Raw genomic sequence first — 19,089 nt, 5'->3', positions numbered from 1 at the left:
ATATTTTTATTGTTATTTTTTTAAACTGGGAGGGATTTAAATTTGTAAGTATTGGTTTCTGAAATTGGGTTGTTTATTTTTACTTTCCCGTCTAGATAGCGCTATAGTAGAGCTGTAGATTTAGAAGGGAAAGTATTGTAATCGGTCCAATTTGAGCATGTGAAGTTTTCACCGGATCTTGATGTTTTGACGCTTAAGAAACGATGGAAATTTTCCGGATTTCGTATGTACTGTGTTCGGTGTTGGTCTTTACCTTATACCTCAAGAAATATCGGACCGATTTTGATGAAACTTGGTCAGATTACTTCTATACTCGTATACGGGGCATTGATGCCATTAAATTTTAAACTTAAAAGGTTAAGGGGGAGGATGTAGAGCAAGGTCACTCTCAGTATCTCGAGATTTCGCCTAATTAAGGTCATATTTTTCTTAGGCACATCTATTAACAATTAAAACATAACAACAATATTTGTAAAAATAAATTTTTGAAAAATCGTAGGTGAGCAGTAGAATTAAATAAATGAATAATATTTAAAGTGAAATATTATTTTCGACCGTACAAGCGAAATTTGTTCTCTGTAAGTTGTGAAATTACATTAATTTAGTTAGTGTCGACCGTCACCACTAATACTACTACACCCGCGCGAATTAAATACGCTGTGCGCGCTGTTCCGCGAATTAATACGCGGAATTAAATAAAATAAAAAATATTTTATTTAAATGAAGTAAGAAAAAATATTTTAAATTAAGTTGTATATGTAAGCCGTGCATCAGAAACAACCCACAGTTTTAGAACTGTGCTGTCAGCTTTTTTCTTTCTTAGTATCATAGCTCTAGAGCTCTGCTGCAAGAAGGAAAGTAATAGTAATTAGCCAAAAAGTTGGGTATGGGATTTTTTGATATTTTTGAGGTTCCATGACCCAGGGACCCCCACCCCCAAAAAAAAAAAACAGAAAAAAATGGGGATAATATTTGTACATACGTAAAATTTTGGGGTCAGTATACCTAGAGATTGGGGAGAATGGTTTTTTTTGGAGCCAATTTTCCCAAAATTTTACAAATATATCCCCACTTTGTATTAAGCTCAATACATGCGTACATTCTTATCTTGCCATTTTTTCAAAAATCTTCCTCAAAATTCCCTCTTCCCAAAAATCTAAAAAATTTATCTTTTTCTTTATTGCATATTTTTTAATCGAATCATTTTTAATGTCTTCCTAGTCATAATAATAGTGAAAGCGACCCCCAAAAGAATACTTTAGGGGCAATATTGTGGGTAGGGGAGCCGATAGAAATTTAATAATATAGATTTTTTGAGTTTCTAAACTTTTGATTTATTTAAACTTTATAATAATAAAATTTTAGTAATAATATTAAAATAAAATTTCGTCACAATTCACCCCACCACAAAAAAAGAAATCTTGTTAACTTCTCTTTTACTTAAAAAAAAGGTAAGTTTTTTCACGTTTGATAACAATTTTTCCACTAAATTAAAATAAATAACCAATTTCAGAAAAGTATTACAACTTTGTTATCAGAGTTTTTTATAATGTGACTGGAGTAATTTTGGGAGTCTTTTATAGAGGATGCCTGCATTTTTAAAATTCTACTATCACATTTATAAGTACATAAACTACTTAAGTTATCTTACAGTGTAATAGGAAGCTAAAAAATAAATACTTTATATCGCATAAAGAATCTCCTTTTAATCGAAGAAAAACATAATTAACTATCGAGGTTTTTTCTTTTTTTTGAACCGCCAGGTTAAGCATCCTTAAGAGGATGAGATGCATGATTTGTTGTGTGTGTGAAAATGCCATACCTGACCGGGATTCGAACCCTGACCTCCGGATGAAACCGCTACCACTCGGGCCACGGAGACCGGCAACGATGGAGGTTGATCAAAAAATTACTAACTTTTCTTTATTTTTAAAAAATAAATCGTTACCTTGGTTACGATGCCTCTACATTAACCTACTAAAGATACGAATCTACTGTCAACGCAGAAATAACATATAAAGTTTTAAAGCAGTTAAAGTTATATAAGTTTTAAAGCATTATAAAGTTTGAAGCTTTATAAAATAAAAACTACCCGTCTGATTTAAATAACAAATCACACCATCATTTATATAATTTTATTCTGAATTGAATGATTTTAAATGGTAACTTTTTATTACATTTTTAAAGTATGTTATTGTGGTAAGAACAAAAAAGACAACATTTTCTGCACCCTCTGTCACATATTTTAACTTTGTCGTTTGCCATTAAAAAACTACTACAAAGATCTCAATGAATTTTTTACAGCCTTTTCACCACTTTGATTAAAGATCTATATCTTTAATCATTTAAGACTCCATATTCAGCAAGTAAAATAATTTTATCTTCATTTCTATTCGACCTAGAACACTTATAAAAGTTCTTTATTTTTGTTGTTATTTTAAATTAATAAATGCAGTTAATGATGTTAAAGAACAATTTAGATTCGGAGTAACAGTACAAGGTGAAAAGATAAAGATGCTACGATTTGCTGATGATATAGTAATTCAAGCCGAGAGTAAAAAGGATTTAGAAGAAACAATGAACGGCATAGATGAAGTCCTACGCAAAAACTATCGCGTGAAAATAAACAAGAACAAAACAAAAGTAATGAAATGTAGTAGAAATAGTAAAGATGGACCGCTGAATGTGAAAATAGGAGGAGAAAAGATTATGGAGGTAGAAGAATTTTGTTATTTGGGAAGTAAAATTACTAAAGATGGACGAAGCAGGAGCGATATAAAATGCCGAATAGCACAAGCTAAACGAGCCTTCAGTAAGAAATATAATTTGTTTACATCAAAAATTAATTTAAATGTGAGGAAAAGATTTTTGAAAGTGTATGTTTGAAGTGTCGCTTTATATGGAAGTGAAACTTGGACGATCGGAGTATCCGAGAAGAAAAGATTAGAAGCTTTTGAAATGCGGTGCTATAGGAGAATGTTAAAAATCAGATGGGTGGATAAAGTGACAAATGAAGAGGTATTGCGGCAAATAGATGAAGAAAGAAGCGTTTGGAAAAATATAGTTAAAAGAAGAGACAGACTTATAGGCCACATAGTAAGGCATCCTGGAATAGTCGCTTTAATATTTGAAGGACAGGTAGAAGGGAAAAATTGTGTAGGCAGGCCACGTTTGGAGTATGTAAAACAAATTGTTGGGGATGTAGGATGTAGAGGGTATACTGAAATGAAACGACTAGCACTAGATAGGGAATCTTGGAGAGCTGCATCAAACCAGTCAAATGACTGAAGACAAAAAAAAAAAAAAAAAAATGCATATATTTATAACATTTTTTTATAACCTAAATTACTTTAGAGATTTTTACGTACGGAAAAATTTTTTTTTTTTTGTGTAAAAGGGTGAAATAAAATGCGAAAAGGCCCTTTTTTCCTCGGCTCGCTATCTATGGAAGAAGATAAAATTTATAGGGTTTTACATATTGAGAAACAGCTCTAAACGGTTTAAGATGTAGGGCTATATCTTCAATGTTTTACAACATATTCTTTTTAAAGTGAATATGGGTCTTTATAAATTGTATTTTGCGGCAACAACAAATTTTTGATTACAGTGATTCTCTAAATAGCTGGTAAAGTACTGCATGACTTTCCCGGCTACGCCGATCAATTCATACAATACGTTGCACTTTTCACTGCAAAAAGTTACAATAAGGTTCTGACTTTTATTTAAAAAATTAATAATTTAAAAAAGGATTGTTTAAAAATTTGCAGTAAATCCACTCTTTCAGCGTGAAAATTTAACCACAAACAGGAGATAATCGTGGAAAACACTCGTTCAAATTGTGCGTCAAATTGGTTCTAGGGGTCAAAGGTTAAAGTGGATATCGAATGTAAACATTATATGGTACTTGTAATATATATTAATTCGAAACGATTGCGATCCGATACAAGTTATCACTTCGGCCGTGCGGTCTTAAGCACACGTATTTTTTTTTTTTATTAACTAAAACTAGTTGGTCCCTAAAACGTAAAAATTTTCAAAAAACCCGACACCCCATTTTTAACATGACCCTTTAACCCTTAAATATAACTAATGTAGCTATATTCGCCGGGAAAGTAAAGATTACTTAGACATTATTTTATTCAATCCAGGACCTGTTTTACTTAAATTCTTCAGATCAAAATCACATAAAATTATCAAATTTAAATTACAAGAATTTCAGTATGAATTTATTTTACTCTTGGAACAAAAGTTAAGGAAAATTTTTGCACGCTATAACTAGAAAAAAGCGATTCCTGATCAGTGTTTATAAAGAATGATTTTTTTTTCTCTTGTAGAGTATGTATTGATATATTTTCAGTTTCTTCGTAAAATACTTGGTACTTACTTTTTTATCGTTGAACTCTTATTTTTTTTCGTTTGTTATCCGTTAACAAAAATTTAGAAGTAGAATATTAAGAACACAAAACGTTTCACTACAATATAGACTACTGAAAAAAATTTCAGTAAATTCACTAAAACATTCAATAACAACAATTCACTGTGTGTGTAAATACACAAACAGATACACTTATTACTTTCATTTTAATCGACTAATGTTATTTAAAACTTAAATTTAGTTAATCTACTGAAATTACGTTTTCTTTCGTTAAGAATAAAGACGTAAAGTAAAAAAAAAACCATTATGAGTTATGCTGTTACTCTTATGAAGCCTTGTAATTAACTAATACAGTTGTAATTTGTCTCACTAGATGGCAGTACATGTAATAGGTGTACATGTAAACAAAAAAAAAACTATTTATGACAACGACCATTTCTTGGTAATGTACACCACTCCTTCCTTCCCAACACGTACGAATATCAGTTATAGACATACACTGGGGTTGTTAAATGTTTATTTTAATCTTTATAATTTGTCCTTGAAAACTAAAGAAAAAAATTATAAACGTTCTTTCTCTTGTTTTGAATTGTTACCATACTATGTTATGTATAAACACTGCTAAGGGCTAACAAACTGTGTCAGTCGGTACACTGTGTCATTACTGCACTAACATAATCGCACACGCTGCAATAAAATCTCATTACTACAAACAACAGCTACATGTAAGATAGCTCTTACGTTTAATATATTATACATATATATATATATTTTTTTAATTTGTTACCGATTAAAGATTCTAGCTTTCGTAAATAACGCTTTTTATGCCTTTTTTTAGAAAGATTTCACAAGAAAGCTACCTATTGTAATGGGTACCATGATACGACTTCCAGCAAATGTCGACATATCTTCGCGTTGGCTCAACACCCCAAAAACACCGTCAGCTCAAAGGTTATATATATATATATATATTTCACTGGACACGATAACTGCAATAATTTTATGCAAATCACTTTCAAATTTTCTCTAAAAAAAATTCGACCAAAAATCTCGGTCGAGTACGTTAACTGCCAAAATCGGACCATGGAAATGGAGTGGCTTTTTCAAAAAGTAAAATATCCCCATAACGTTTTTATTAAGTAAATATCGAATTCGTTTTAAAGTTCCTACTATTCTTTTATGTAGTAAATTTTTTTTATATCACCAACCATTGGCTCAGAGGATGGAAAAAATGGGGTTTTGAAAACAAAAAATTTTACCTCCCTTAATAGGCACAGTATCGAATCTGTTTAAAGTGGTCGTTAGTTCTCTAAACATTACTTAAAACCTTTGTCTGAAACAAGTTTTGATATAACCAACTCTTACGGCAAGGGATGACGAAAATGTTGCTGGAATTGTAAGGTGAGGGTTGTCGTATGCTAAACTTGCAACTATTGTCGTATTGAGTAAATTTGAAGTTTTTTTTTAACTTTAAGGTAAACTTATTTATCCCATACTTAGCACTGGTGAAATTTACTACCCGCCTTCCGGCGTGCTCCGGCGCGTTATATCTTTTTTCAGGTCACAATTAAAGAGGATTGGAGACCGTCTATCTCTTTGCCTTATTCCAGTATTAACTTCGAATGGTTCTGAAAGTTTCCCAAATAATTTCACTTTCCACTTTCCGTTTATTAATGTTTCTTTCATAATGTTTATTTTCTTGACTTTCTAACTTAACATACGTCTCTCGTGAACATAACGCTTCAAAACAATTTCTAAAAATCCATCCTTTTAGTCAACTACAATCTGGGTTTACACATTATTTATTTTTAGGGTAGAGAAAAGGAGTATTTTTCTTTTAACAGTTTAAATTTTTAGTTTTTTCTTTACGTGCAAGGAAATTTATCCGATAATGGGAGTTATAGATATAAGGAATTATAAAACTTTCAAGTTGTACCCGTTGAAAAATTATATATATATATATATATATATAGTTTTTCATCTTTCACTTCCTTGTACTAAGTATTGTAATCGCGAAAAATATGGGTTTTCAGATTTCAACGGAAATATCCATTTTGACCATCCCTAAATACATGTTGACTAGTTTCGGCGTGACGTCTGTACGTATGTATCTCGCATAACTCAAAAACGATTAGCCGTAGATTGTTGAAATTTTGGATTTAGGACTGTTAAAACATCTAGTTGTGCACCTTTCCTTTTGATTGCGATCGGCTGGACCAAAAGTGTCCAAAAGAGCCCAAAATCCAAAAAAATTGGATTTTGAACTTTTTCTTAACTGCAGTAATAAGCCCTCGTCGAGAGCTTTCAATGATATATCATAAATGGTACTTATTTTCATCGGTTTCAGAGCTATAGTCAAATAAAAGGTTAGTTAATGAAACATTTGGATCTTACAAGGGGAAGGCACATTGATTTGAATCCGACTTCCATTTATTTTATTAACTTTTTTTTTTTAATTTAAATATATTTATTTATTAATAATTATTAACATTTGATTGTAAACGATTTTTATAATAAATAATAATTCAATAATAACAATAAAAAAAAATATATGAAAAAAAAACAGAAGTTATCAGTGTAATAGAAATTTATGTACTTTCAAAAATGTGTATATGTAATATAACAGGAGTTCAAGGAAGTTAGGTTGTGTCCATATAGATTCTTTTCATCCATCGTGAATTAGAATAAAGGAGTATCTTCTACCTAATTTTTTTATTATTTAAGTCATATCTTATGTATTTATTTCATCATCGTCAATTTATTTATTTGGTTGCGAGATATAAAAACTACAGAATGTACTCGTGAATTATTATTTATGAGTGATACACGTTCATAACCTTAACAAAATTTTTTTCTTTTTCATCGATCGTATGACTGGTTTCATGCGACTCCCAGTCTTGTCATTTACGGATTAATTTTTAATTTAAAACTCTGTACTTTTATTCGCATGAACCTTTTTACAGTTAAATGAAAATTTACTTTCTCATTTCGGTACTTCCATTCGTTTCTTTAGACACGTTTTTGTAATATTATGCAATTTTAATTTTTTTTTTTAAACGGAATTTTATCGTACATTCAAAATCTGATTTTTTTTGCAGTATAAAATTTGTTAAGAAAATTAATGTATGTTTTTATTTAATAAGTTATGTTATGTGATTAAATAAAGGTGGAAAGTAATAATATTTTTCAATCGACATCGGTCTCTGTAGGACCACGTTAAATAGTATCATCACTTTTTGGCATTTCTTTTCTTTTGTTCATTTTGTGCGAATGTTTTTGTCTTTGCCGAGTCCACTTTATTCTTGTTTTTTCTTCTAGATTCCTTCACATCGTTTTAATTTTTTTCAAACATATCTCTCTGTCTCCGATTTTGCGTTTCTATCTTTGCTTCTTTACATCTTTTTTGATCTGTTCGAACAATTTGGTAATCGTCTTTCTGTTGCTTTCTTGGTCAAAGATTTCTTTTGTCGGTCTATTTTTGTTCACTGTCATTCAAATGTTCGTAGAAGACAAGTCTACATTTCCTATTCGCGTCTGATAGTTTGTATACCTTCCGATAAAGTTCATAGTTTTTTTGTATTTTCCAACCATCTTCTGCTTCTCTGGGTCCTAGTATTTACTCCATTGCTTTTCCTTTCTATAGTTTTTCAAGGTTGTTTATTTCTCCCTTTTTCACGCATTCGGCGGAAAGTAACTTGGGTCTTACCAATGTGTAATTTCTCAGTTTCACCATTCTTGAGATTCGTTTCTTGTTTTACATACACTTGTTTTATATACTCATTATACATATATATATATATATATATATATATATATATATATATATATATATATATATATACAGGTGTCTCACGAAAAACTGAGAAAATTTCACGACATGTTTTACTGGTGAAAATAATTAAAAACGTTCATTTACTTTATTTAATGATTTTGTTTTTATATGTTATAAAAAATAATTTTGTTATAATTGTTGTCGTTATTAATATTAAATATCATATAATCGGTTCGTATAAGTATAGCTTGGAAACGATTTGTTTTCAAGTTATGGCTAGCGAAAGATTTCGCCCGGATTTCAGCTCTTCTAATAAAAAGAAGTCCTACTGTAATTTTTGGGACCCAAATTAAAGAGTAAATTTGGTGGTTTCTGAAGTAATTTGAGCTGGGAAATAAAATAAAAGATGTCCTAGAAATGGAACTGTAGTTTTATCAGTAAAACATGTCCTGAAAATCTTTTGGTTCCTTCATGGGGCACGCTGTGTATATCGATATACATTCTTCGACATTCGATAATCTTTTACGAGTTTTGTGATCCCGGTTTTATCGGCTTCTTTATTTATTAACTCATCGAGCGTCAACCACCGGGTTGTCTCTTTAGCGGTGAACTTGTTATCGCAAATCAGCTGATTTCGAATCGGAAGGTTGTAAGGTTCAAATCTTTTTCCGGTTTAAACGCTAACCGTATTCAAAAATTCTTGGTTTTGTATTTTGTTATTATTGGCAATATTTCTTTTTGTTTTTGGACTGTTATGGCAAAATTTAATTCGTATTTAAAACTAAAAAAACTTCACAAACAGACACGTGAAATCGTTAATAATATTTATGATTTAATCAAGAAACAATTATATGAAACGGGGGATCTGAAAAATTAATATTTTAATTTTTACTGATATATTATTTGGAAATTAATCCTTCACATCATTACTCATTAGCCGATAAAGTTCGGGATTCTAACTCAAAAAAAGTGACATGATTGACAGGCTGAAAAGAACCACATTCCGTTTGCTTCATCGATGCTAAAACCATTCTTATACGTAATAATTAGGTTACATAAAACAGAAAGGAAGATTCACTTTGATGAACTTTTAAAAGAAACTAATAGATATCGGGTTCATATAATTCCCGCTTTACCATTCTCATTTTAATCCGATTAAGATAGTACAGTCAGCTGTGCAAAGAATGTAGATGTAAAAAAGCTACATTCTATAAAATAACTTTTCATAGTAAGAAGTAAAAGTAGTAGTTTTAATTGTACGATTTAAAAATTGACTATAGAAATATAACATGCAGTTTATTACATTTTCAGTACTTCTTATTTTATGAGACTTGGGTACTTCTTTATTGCACTTTCAAAAATTTTTTCCGTAGTGAATGCGTCATTAATATACAATAACCGTTTGTCGTTTATGTATTTTATTGCTCTGTTTATCATATTCTCAAAAATATTAACCTTTTGGGACCGAGGATGATTAGAATTCCTATTTATAATAATTTCATTTGAGGTAGGTTTTTTATATAACCCAGTTATTGATTATTAACATCTAAATATTATTTTAATATTTACATCGAAATAATTTATTTTTCTGTTATGTTCCATTTCATATGTAAATTTTAAAGTTTTATGATACAAATTTAATTTATTTAAAATTATTTCATGTTCATTATTTATAACTGATTCATATATAACTAAAATATCATCCGTGTATCTGACCCGCAATAAAATGTTATGTATGTGATTTATGCGATATACTGTTCTATTATCAAATTCCTGCAGATAAATTTCTGACATTATAGCAGATGAGGGAAATCCCATGGGTAAAACATTTTCTTATGTATAACAGTTCCAGTAAATTTAAAATAATTCTGCTTCCATATATTTCTAATTATTGTTATAGTATAATTTATAAATTTTTGGTCATCACCTGCTTTTATTAATTTATTTTCTATTATTGAGATTGTCCTCCTCTATGAATCATGAGACCTTGCCATTGGTGAGGGGGCTTGCGTGCTCAGGGATACAGAGTAGCTGGACCGAAGGTGCAACCATATCGGAGAGGTATCTGTTGAGAGCCAGACTAAGGAATGATTCCTGAAAGAGGGCAGCAGCTCTTTCAGTAGTTGTTAGGGGCGTAAGTCAGGACGACTTAAACGGCCGTATCAACATCACTCAGTCCTCTGAGTACTGCGCAGCTGAAAGCAATGGAAAACTACAGCTGCTTTTTTTCCAAGAAAATGTGGCTCTCTGCATTTTCACATAGCAATAATGGAAGTGCCTTCCTTGGTAAAATATTCCGGAGGTAAAATAGTCCCCCGTTCGGATCTCCGGGTGGGGACTACTAAGGAAGGGGTCACCAGAAAATTAAAAAATAACATTCTACGAGTCGGAGCGTGGAATGTTAGAAGCTTGAAAAAGGTTGGTAGGCTAGAAAATTTAAAAAGGGAAATGAGTAGGACAAATGTGGATATAGTAGGAATTAGTGAGGTTCGGTGGGAAGAGGAAGGCGACTTTTGGTCAGGTGATTTTAGAGTAATTAACTCAGCGTCAAATAATGGGCAGGCAAGAGTAGGTTTCGTGATGAACAAGAAGATAGGGAGGAGAGTGGAGTATTTCAAAACGCATAGCGATAGAATCATTGTAATAAGGATAAAATCAAAACCTAAACCGACAACAATTGTTAACGTCTATATGCCTACAAGCGCCCATGATGATGATGCGGTAGAGTGTGTATACGAAGAGATTGATGAAGCAATTAAACACGTAAAAGGAGATGAAAATTTAATAATAGTTGGAGATTGGAATGCAAGCATTGGAAAAGGCAAGGAAGGAAATATAGTGGGTGAATACGGGCTGGGCAAAAGGAATGAAAGAGGGGACCGACTTATAGAGTTTTGCACGAAGTATAATTTAGTAATTGCAAACACCCAATTTAAAAATCATAATAGAAGAATATACACTTGGAAAAAGCCAGGCGATACTGCAAGGTATCAAATAGATTATATCATGGTTAAGCAAAGATTTAGAAATCAACGCGTTGACTGCAAAACTTACCCTGGAGCAGACATTGATAGCGACCATAATTTGGTGATAATGAAATGTAGATTGGGGTTTAAAAACCTGAAGAAAAGGTGTCAGATGAATCGGTGGAATTTAGAGAAGCTTGAGGAAGAGGAGGACATCGCAAGAGGTCTGAGTAAAAAAGATAAGGTAGAAAATGTAGAAGAAGAATGGGAGAATGTTAAAAAGGAAATTCTTAAATCAGCAGAAGCAAACTTAGGCGAAATAAAGAGAACTGGAAGAAAACCTTGGGTTTCAGACGATATATTGCAGCTGATGGATGAACGAAGAAAATATAAGAATGCTAGTGATGAAGAAAGTAAAAGGAACTATCGGCAATTAAGAAATGCTATTAACAGGAAGTGCAAACTGGTGAAAGAAGAGTGGATTAAAGAAAAGTGTTCAGAAGTGGAAAGAGAAATGAACATTGGTAAAATAGACGGAGCATACAGGAAAGTTAAGGAAAATTTTGGAGTACATAAATTAAAATTTAATAATGTGTTAAACAAAGATGGTACACCAATATATAATACGAAAGGTAAAGTCGATAGATGAGTGGAATATATTGAAGAGTTATAAGGAGGAAATGAATTAGAAAATGGTGTTATAGAGGAAGAAGAGGAAGTTGAGGAGGATGAAATGGGAGAAACAATACTGAGATCTGAATTTAAGAGAGCATTAAAAGATTTAAATGGCAGAAAGGCTCCTGGAATAGACGGAATACCAGTAGAATTTCTGCGCAGTGCAGGTGAGGAAGCGATTGATAGATTATACAAACTGGTGTGTAATATTTATGAAAATGGGGAATTTCCATCAGACTTCAAAAAAAGTGTTATAGTTATAATACCAAAGAAAGCAGGGGCAGATAAATGTGAAGAATACAGAACAATTAGTTTAACTAGTCATGCATCAAAAATCTTAACTAGAATTCTATACAGAAGAATTGAGAGGAGAGTGGAAGAAGTGTTAGGAGAAGACCAATTTGGTTTCAGGAAAAGTATAGGGACAAGGGAAGCAATTTTAGGCCTCAGATTAATAGTAGAAGGAAGATTAAAGAAAAACGAACCAACATACTTGGCGTTTATAGACCTAGAAAAGGCTTTCGATAACGTAGACTGGAATAAAATGTTCAGCATTTTAAAAAAATTAGGGTTCAAATACAGAGATAGAAGAACAATTGCTAACATGTACAGGAACCAAACAGCAACAATAACAATTGAAGAACATAAGAAAGAAGCCCTAATAAGAAAGGGAGTCCGACAAGGATGTTCCCTATCTCCGTTACTTTTTAATCTTTACATGGAACTAGCAGTTAATGATGTTAAAGAACAATTTAGATTCGGAGTAACAGTACAAGGTGAAAAGATAAAGATGCTACGATTTGCTGATGATATAGTAATTCTAGCCGAGAGTAAAAAGGATTTAGAAGAAACAATGAACGGCATAGATGAAGTCCTACGCAAGAACTATCGCATGAAAATAAACAAGAACAAAACAAAAGTAATGAAATGTAGTAGAAATAACAAAGATGGACTGCTGAATGTGAAAATAGGAAGAGAAAATATTATGGAGATAGAAGAATTTTGTTATTTGGGAAGTAAAATTACTAAAGATGGACGAAGCAGGAGCGATATAAAATGCCGAATAGCACAAGCTAAACGAGCCTTCAGTAAAAAATATAATTTGTTTACATCATAAATTAATTTAAATGTCAGGAAAAGATTTTTGAAAGTGTATGTTTGGAGTGTCGCTTTATATGGAAGTGAAACTTGGACAATCGGAGTATCTGAGAAGAAAAGATTAGAAGCTTTTGAAATGTGGTGCTATAGGAGAATGTTAAAAATCAGACGGGTGGATAAAGTGACAAATGAAGAGGTATTGCGGCAAATAGATGAAGAAAGAAGCATTTGGAAAAATATAGTTAAAAGAAGAGACAGACTTATAGGCCACATACTAAGGCATCCTGGAATAGTCGCTTTAATATTGGAAGGACAGGTAGAAGGAAAAAATTGTGTAGGTAGGCCACGTTTGGAGTATGTAAAACAAATTGTTAGGGATGCAGGATGTAGAGGGTATACTGAAATGAAACGACTAGCACTAGATAGGGAATCTTGGAGAGCTGCATCAAACCAGTCAAATGACTGAAGACAAAAAAAAAAAAAAAAAATAATGTTCATGCAGGCTCAACTCTAGATATTTAAATATAATAACATTTCCTGGCATTTATTTATATAATATAATTGTGTTTTGCAAATCCAATCCATCTAAGTTTATACTGCTATCTGAAAACTACAATTAAAATACTTGCCATAGAGATGAATTTTTGTTTCCACTTCACAGAACTGCTGCTTTTGAAAAACTCCCTTGATATGTTGGTGTAAAGTATTATTAATAAATTAAATAAAATTAAATAAATAATGAAATAGATAGTTTTATTATTTGATAAATGAAATAGTTTTAATAAACAAAACTATTATTATTTAATAAATGGATTTTTGACTGATAACAACAATTATGATTGTTATCTTAATAGTAATATATACATAAATTTATATATTTTAAATGAATTACCAACAGAAAGTTGCACTTGGTTTGATAAGATCCTTGATAAGGTCTTCATAAGGATTTAATCACTTCTATGGCAGCTATTTCTACAGACTTTCTATTTTATTAATAATAATAATCATACTTTTTATCGTTTGTATAAATCCTGATTGTAGGAATGTTCCATTTTTACCCTATCCCATTTCATCTTAATCATCTATGGAGATAAATCGCTTTCTATTTTTTACTCATTATTTCAGTATAAACTAATGAGCGCTTTCTTAATCTTCTGCGCATGAAAGCCTTCTCGTCCTGACTACACTGTGTTTATCCCTAATGAAATAACTTGCCTTTGAAGAGATACCTTACAAACCACTTAATGGGAAAAAATGAATTGTCTTCTTCTGGTTTACTATTAGGAGCTGAAATTTATTTTAAGAGTACAGTTGCTTCATAAAAGTGAACACATTACAGACCTTATATTTGTCTGTAAAAACTGTTTTGATATTGAGCATTATAAAAAATTGTATTTTTTGTAACAGATGACTGAGATATTTCTAGCAGTTTTAATGGAAATTCTTCTATCCTTTTTCTATCATATGAATTAAAATTATAAAACTGTATGTATAAGATAATAATTTATTAAAAGATATAATGGTTAATTAAAAAAACAAGAAATACCTACCTTTACAGGGAGAATTATTCTTGAATATACTCAAATATTGTTTTATGTAATCTGTTAATAAAGTTATGGAACATTAAATTGCCCTTCCGTGTAAACAGGTAAAAGTTTTAAATTTATTATAAAATTAACTAAAGGTTTTCTTCAGTTAACTGCAACCAGAAAAAATAAGTCAAAACAGAACAAGGTTTAGTGTGAAATAAAAATAAACCTTTTTATCTTCATTCTAAGATAAATGTATGTAACTATAAGTTATTACAGTTTATTTATTTTGTAATGCAATTTAAGCCATCATTAATTTTTTTATAACATATATTCGTATATCTTAATACTTCATATCATTATCATCGGTTTCACTAACATTCTACTTTTTCTAACACCGTAATATCAGGTGTTTATACTGGTGTTATTAACTAGTATAAACTTTTAACAGGTAAACATATTATCAAAGAGACAGTGTTGGTGCAGATGAGCATAACTAGTGACAAACACATCTTAAATAGGGATAAAAAAGTAAGCTTTATTTGAACACAAATGAAGTGTGCCTTCAAATCTCAGATTTTTACACACTGGATTATTAGAAGTCTATTGGAAAAATTTAATAAATCACTTAACATAAGGTTTTATAAAATCTGTTATTATTTTTATTTCGGCTGCATTTCATTTCATTAAATATTAAGAATGATTATATAAAAAAATAAATAAATAAATGAAAAAAAAATCATTATGTATCACTTTTAATTACAAAAAAAATTCTGATATATATACAGAAAAAATAAAAAAGAAATCACAATTTTACTTAGATGTATGAAGTTACTAAAATTTTTTTCACAATCAACTTAACTATACAAGATAAGCAATATAGAAACAAACATAAGGTATATGTTATTTACATAATAATGCGTAAGTGATTAAACATTTATGTTACACTTTTTTATCAAAAAAAAGTGTGAAACAAAATCCACTAAAACAAGTTTATAAAAAATTAAAATTATAGATTCATTACTTTATATTTTCAGTCATAGTTACTGATTGTGTAAAATAAGCAGTCTGTGTAATTGTTAAAGATTTTGTCAATAGGTATAAACTGTTTTGTTCATATTATTACCCTTTACATAAAAAGTTAAAATATCTGTTGTATGTTACATGTTTATTTACAAAATTAATATTTACATTAATTACAGTTTAGTAGTCGCTTGAAGTTTAACATATCTTGCATGTTGTTCATCCGGTTGAGCAACAGGTAAGAAACACTGATGTGTTCTCATAGGTTTCGGCCTTTTAAGTAGCCTCCTAATAGTATGGTAGACTGCAATCAGTAATAAACCACTTAATACAAATAAACTAATAGTTAATATTCTGTTAAGAAGAAGGTTATGTGTTTGATCATTTGCTTGCATAACAGTAACGCAACGTGTTTTTGGTTCAGTTGGTGGAAAATCACCCAAAGTGGCACAGACTTGGTAAGGTCCATTAGGAAGACCATGTACTACAGTCCAAGGTAAAGAACAATTTAAATGTCTTTGAGCAACTAGTGTACCATCAACAAATACACTCACTGTTACGATACAATGTGGATCTGTCTGATCGCTCCAAAGATGGATTGCAATTGCCATGGTTCCAAGAGCAGTAAGGTTTGCATCTAGATTAGCAATATGAGTTCTTCCTGGTATAGGTTGTGCTTGTGATTTAGCTGTTGGTATAAGTGGTATAACTTCACTACATCCCAACACAAGAGCTGAATCATCTCTTCCTCCTCTACCTTCTAAGAGGACAACACAATAACGATAACGATGACCGGGCTGTAAATCTGTTGCTGAAAGTGCTAATGATAAACTTCTTGGATCAACAAGTTGTGATGAATCACATTTCAAAGGATTTGACTCAAGAAGAACTTCATGAACTCCTAATTCTTCATAAACAAATAAGGCATCACAGGAATATGAAGCAGAATTTGCTTCAACACTCCATAACAGTGAAACTTTTACACCATCATACTGAAATCCTCTTAGAACAACTCTAGTACCAGATACTGGCATAGGAGTAGCCAGAGGTCCTTCTGCTGGAGGTAAAGTTTCCCCTAAATCTCCACATACAAAATCACTTGCAGTTAATTCTTGAACTAATCCATTTTCAAGTTGAGGAGGAGTTGCACAAACAGCTGTAGCTTTATCTGAACTTGGTAGAAAGGTAGAAGCATTTAACCAACTAGCAAACTGAGATAAACTGCAGTCACAATTATGAGGATTTTCTGAAAAAAATCATTTTTATTATTATTATTATTATTATTATCATTATCATTATTTATCCTGCAGAAAATATTTGAATATACTGAAAAAAAGATCAAAACAAAATAAGATACATTGGTTGTGGAACTGCAGCTATCAAAAAAAAATATTCTCAATTTAAGTTACTTCATGATATGATAGAATTCGCATTTTGATCAACTGCTTCAAATTCCTCTATTTTTATGGCAGAGGAAATTAAATTTTTAATCGGATCACCTGAACTATTTCATTTAAAGTAAGTTAATTAACTTCAGTTCATATTAACTTTGTTTAATCTCAAATATTTAGATGTAAATAAATATTCATTTGATAGATTCTACTTTCATCAGTACATAAATTTTTGTCAATTTTCTTAGCATCTGAATTACTGCTTGCAAAATCTTTTAGTTTGTTTTTCTGACTTGTTAGATCTACCTGACTATCCATAACAGATCTACAATCTTGAAAGGGCTTCTTTAAGTTGTGAACTACCGTATGACTTGACAAAACTAAGCAAAAGAGATTGTTCCACTTGTTAATTACTGCATTTATACTACTTGAGTTTCATGTTTTCAAGGTTACATACCTGTTCTTTTATTCTTTTTGTTAAAGTGAATGGTACTTCTTGTTATAAACATGAATAACAACACAATAAACACAGTTTTTGTTACATGAAAGTTTTATTGTGATCCTAATGTAACTTTTGATGATGAATTCAAAAATGCATTTAGAGTTTTCCATAAACCACACTTTTTGTGATAACATTTTTGAATTTTTTTTGTGGAATGCTATTTATTTTTTTAGGAATAACTTATGTACTTAAAAAAATATTTTAAATGACAGAGGATAGGAGACAAACATAACTTTATGAAGGTAATAGAAATATATGCATGATGATCCGACATGTCAGCACACAACAGACTCTGAATCATACAATTAACTCACTAATATTGTTTCACTAATATTTGTTATTCACAGTGAATGGACACTGTGTGTTTTCATTCCCTCACAACTGCTGTTTGATCTAGATGAAATGTTTGACAGACTGGGCTGTGGGTATCTGCACATGAATTTTGCCATATTGTAGCATGAATCACAAGACCATTTGTCACACTGTTATTTCTATTTTATAAAAATAAAAGGAATAATTTAGTAAATCCAAACCACACAGTGCAGTACTTGAATTTACTCTCTGCTATAAAGCCAGTGCCTCATGATGAGGACTTACCTGTGCTGCTAAGTTCAATATGAGGAGCAAGATGAACCTACTTTTGAAGCAGAATCCTCTTTCCAAGAACCTCATTTGATAACTTAGTGAATTTAACAACTTTTTTTGGGATTTGAACTTCTTAAAGAAACTAGCTAGGCTTTTTGGATCTAGACTGAAAGGCTGAAATGTTCTCCATATTAACACTAAATTATGTTTCTTTCATAACCATAGGAAGAGTTTCAAGATTTATTTTATGAAGAAAATAATTTAGTGTAATGTAACAATATTTGTGATGCATTTTATCAGGAATGTAACTCTACAGAGTGAAGACTGTTCAATGAGTCTTCAAAAATTAGTTCAAAGGCTACATGTTGAGATTTAAAAGTTATGTTATTGATGGGTTGGCAGTTTGGTTACACTAAATTTTGTTGAGTTTTGTGCAAGTGGAACAACAGGGACAAAATAAATCATATCAGGAAAGAGTGGCCAAAGCATGAAGCACTTAAATCTGGACAGAAAAATGTTGTACAACCCCCACTAGTAACTTGGAAATGAGTCTTCTACCTTCACTCCATGTATTATTAGAGCTTTTCAAAAACTTTATTAAGCTGTTTGATAAAAATGGTGCTAGATTTCATTTTTTAACCCTTTTGTTGATGTTAGGCTTTTACAAATTAATTTTTTTACAAGTAACAAATAAAATAAAGTGTTTTGAAGTAAGTTATTAAAAATACACATACAACAATAGATTCGGCTTTGTCTATTATTTCAAAAATAGTTTTAAAATTATTTATGTAATATTTAATTCATATGCCTTACATAAAAAAAAATCATTTCTGTAGGTTATGTGTTTCAGTGGTATTACCATTTTTAATTTTAAAAAATAAATTACAATGAAGTAATAAATATAAGGAGTGATACACCAATAAAAATTAAAAGAAAACAAACCAAACTGGTAGCCTGAATGAGTGTTCCTAAATATTGCATGGTAGTCAATGTTTTAAATTAATATCCAAACAGTAATTTACCTGGTTACTGGGCAGAAAGATTTAGATACAATCCGATTGATTAAAATAAATAATTACAGGTTAGATTTATATAAGTCACTTGCATATATTTCATAAGTTTTACAGTATTTTATAATTTTAGATTTCATTTATACCACTGTAAATTATTTAA

General features: G+C 30.7%; 1 protein-coding gene across 2 annotated transcripts in view; it reads right to left on the bottom strand.

The window, feature by feature from the left end:
* Window positions 1-15,154: 15,154 nt before the first annotated feature.
* LOC142319751 (uncharacterized) overlaps window positions 15,155-19,089 on the bottom strand; it is a 154,628-nt gene continuing 150,693 nt past the window's right edge. For both annotated transcript variants that reach the window (XM_075357377.1, XM_075357378.1), the window contains exon 5: window positions 15,155-16,684. In XM_075357377.1, coding sequence (XP_075213492.1) covers window positions 15,612-16,684 — 1,073 coding nt within the window. In that variant the 3' untranslated portion in view covers window positions 15,155-15,611. The remainder of the gene's footprint in view (window positions 16,685-19,089) is intronic.

The sequence above is a fragment of the Lycorma delicatula genome, chromosome 2 (assembly GCF_047948215.1).
Source record: "Lycorma delicatula isolate Av1 chromosome 2, ASM4794821v1, whole genome shotgun sequence".
Taxonomy (NCBI): domain Eukaryota; kingdom Metazoa; phylum Arthropoda; class Insecta; order Hemiptera; family Fulgoridae; genus Lycorma; species Lycorma delicatula.
Note: the sequence above shows the minus strand (reverse complement) of the source record. Positions and strands in the feature narration are given on the sequence as shown.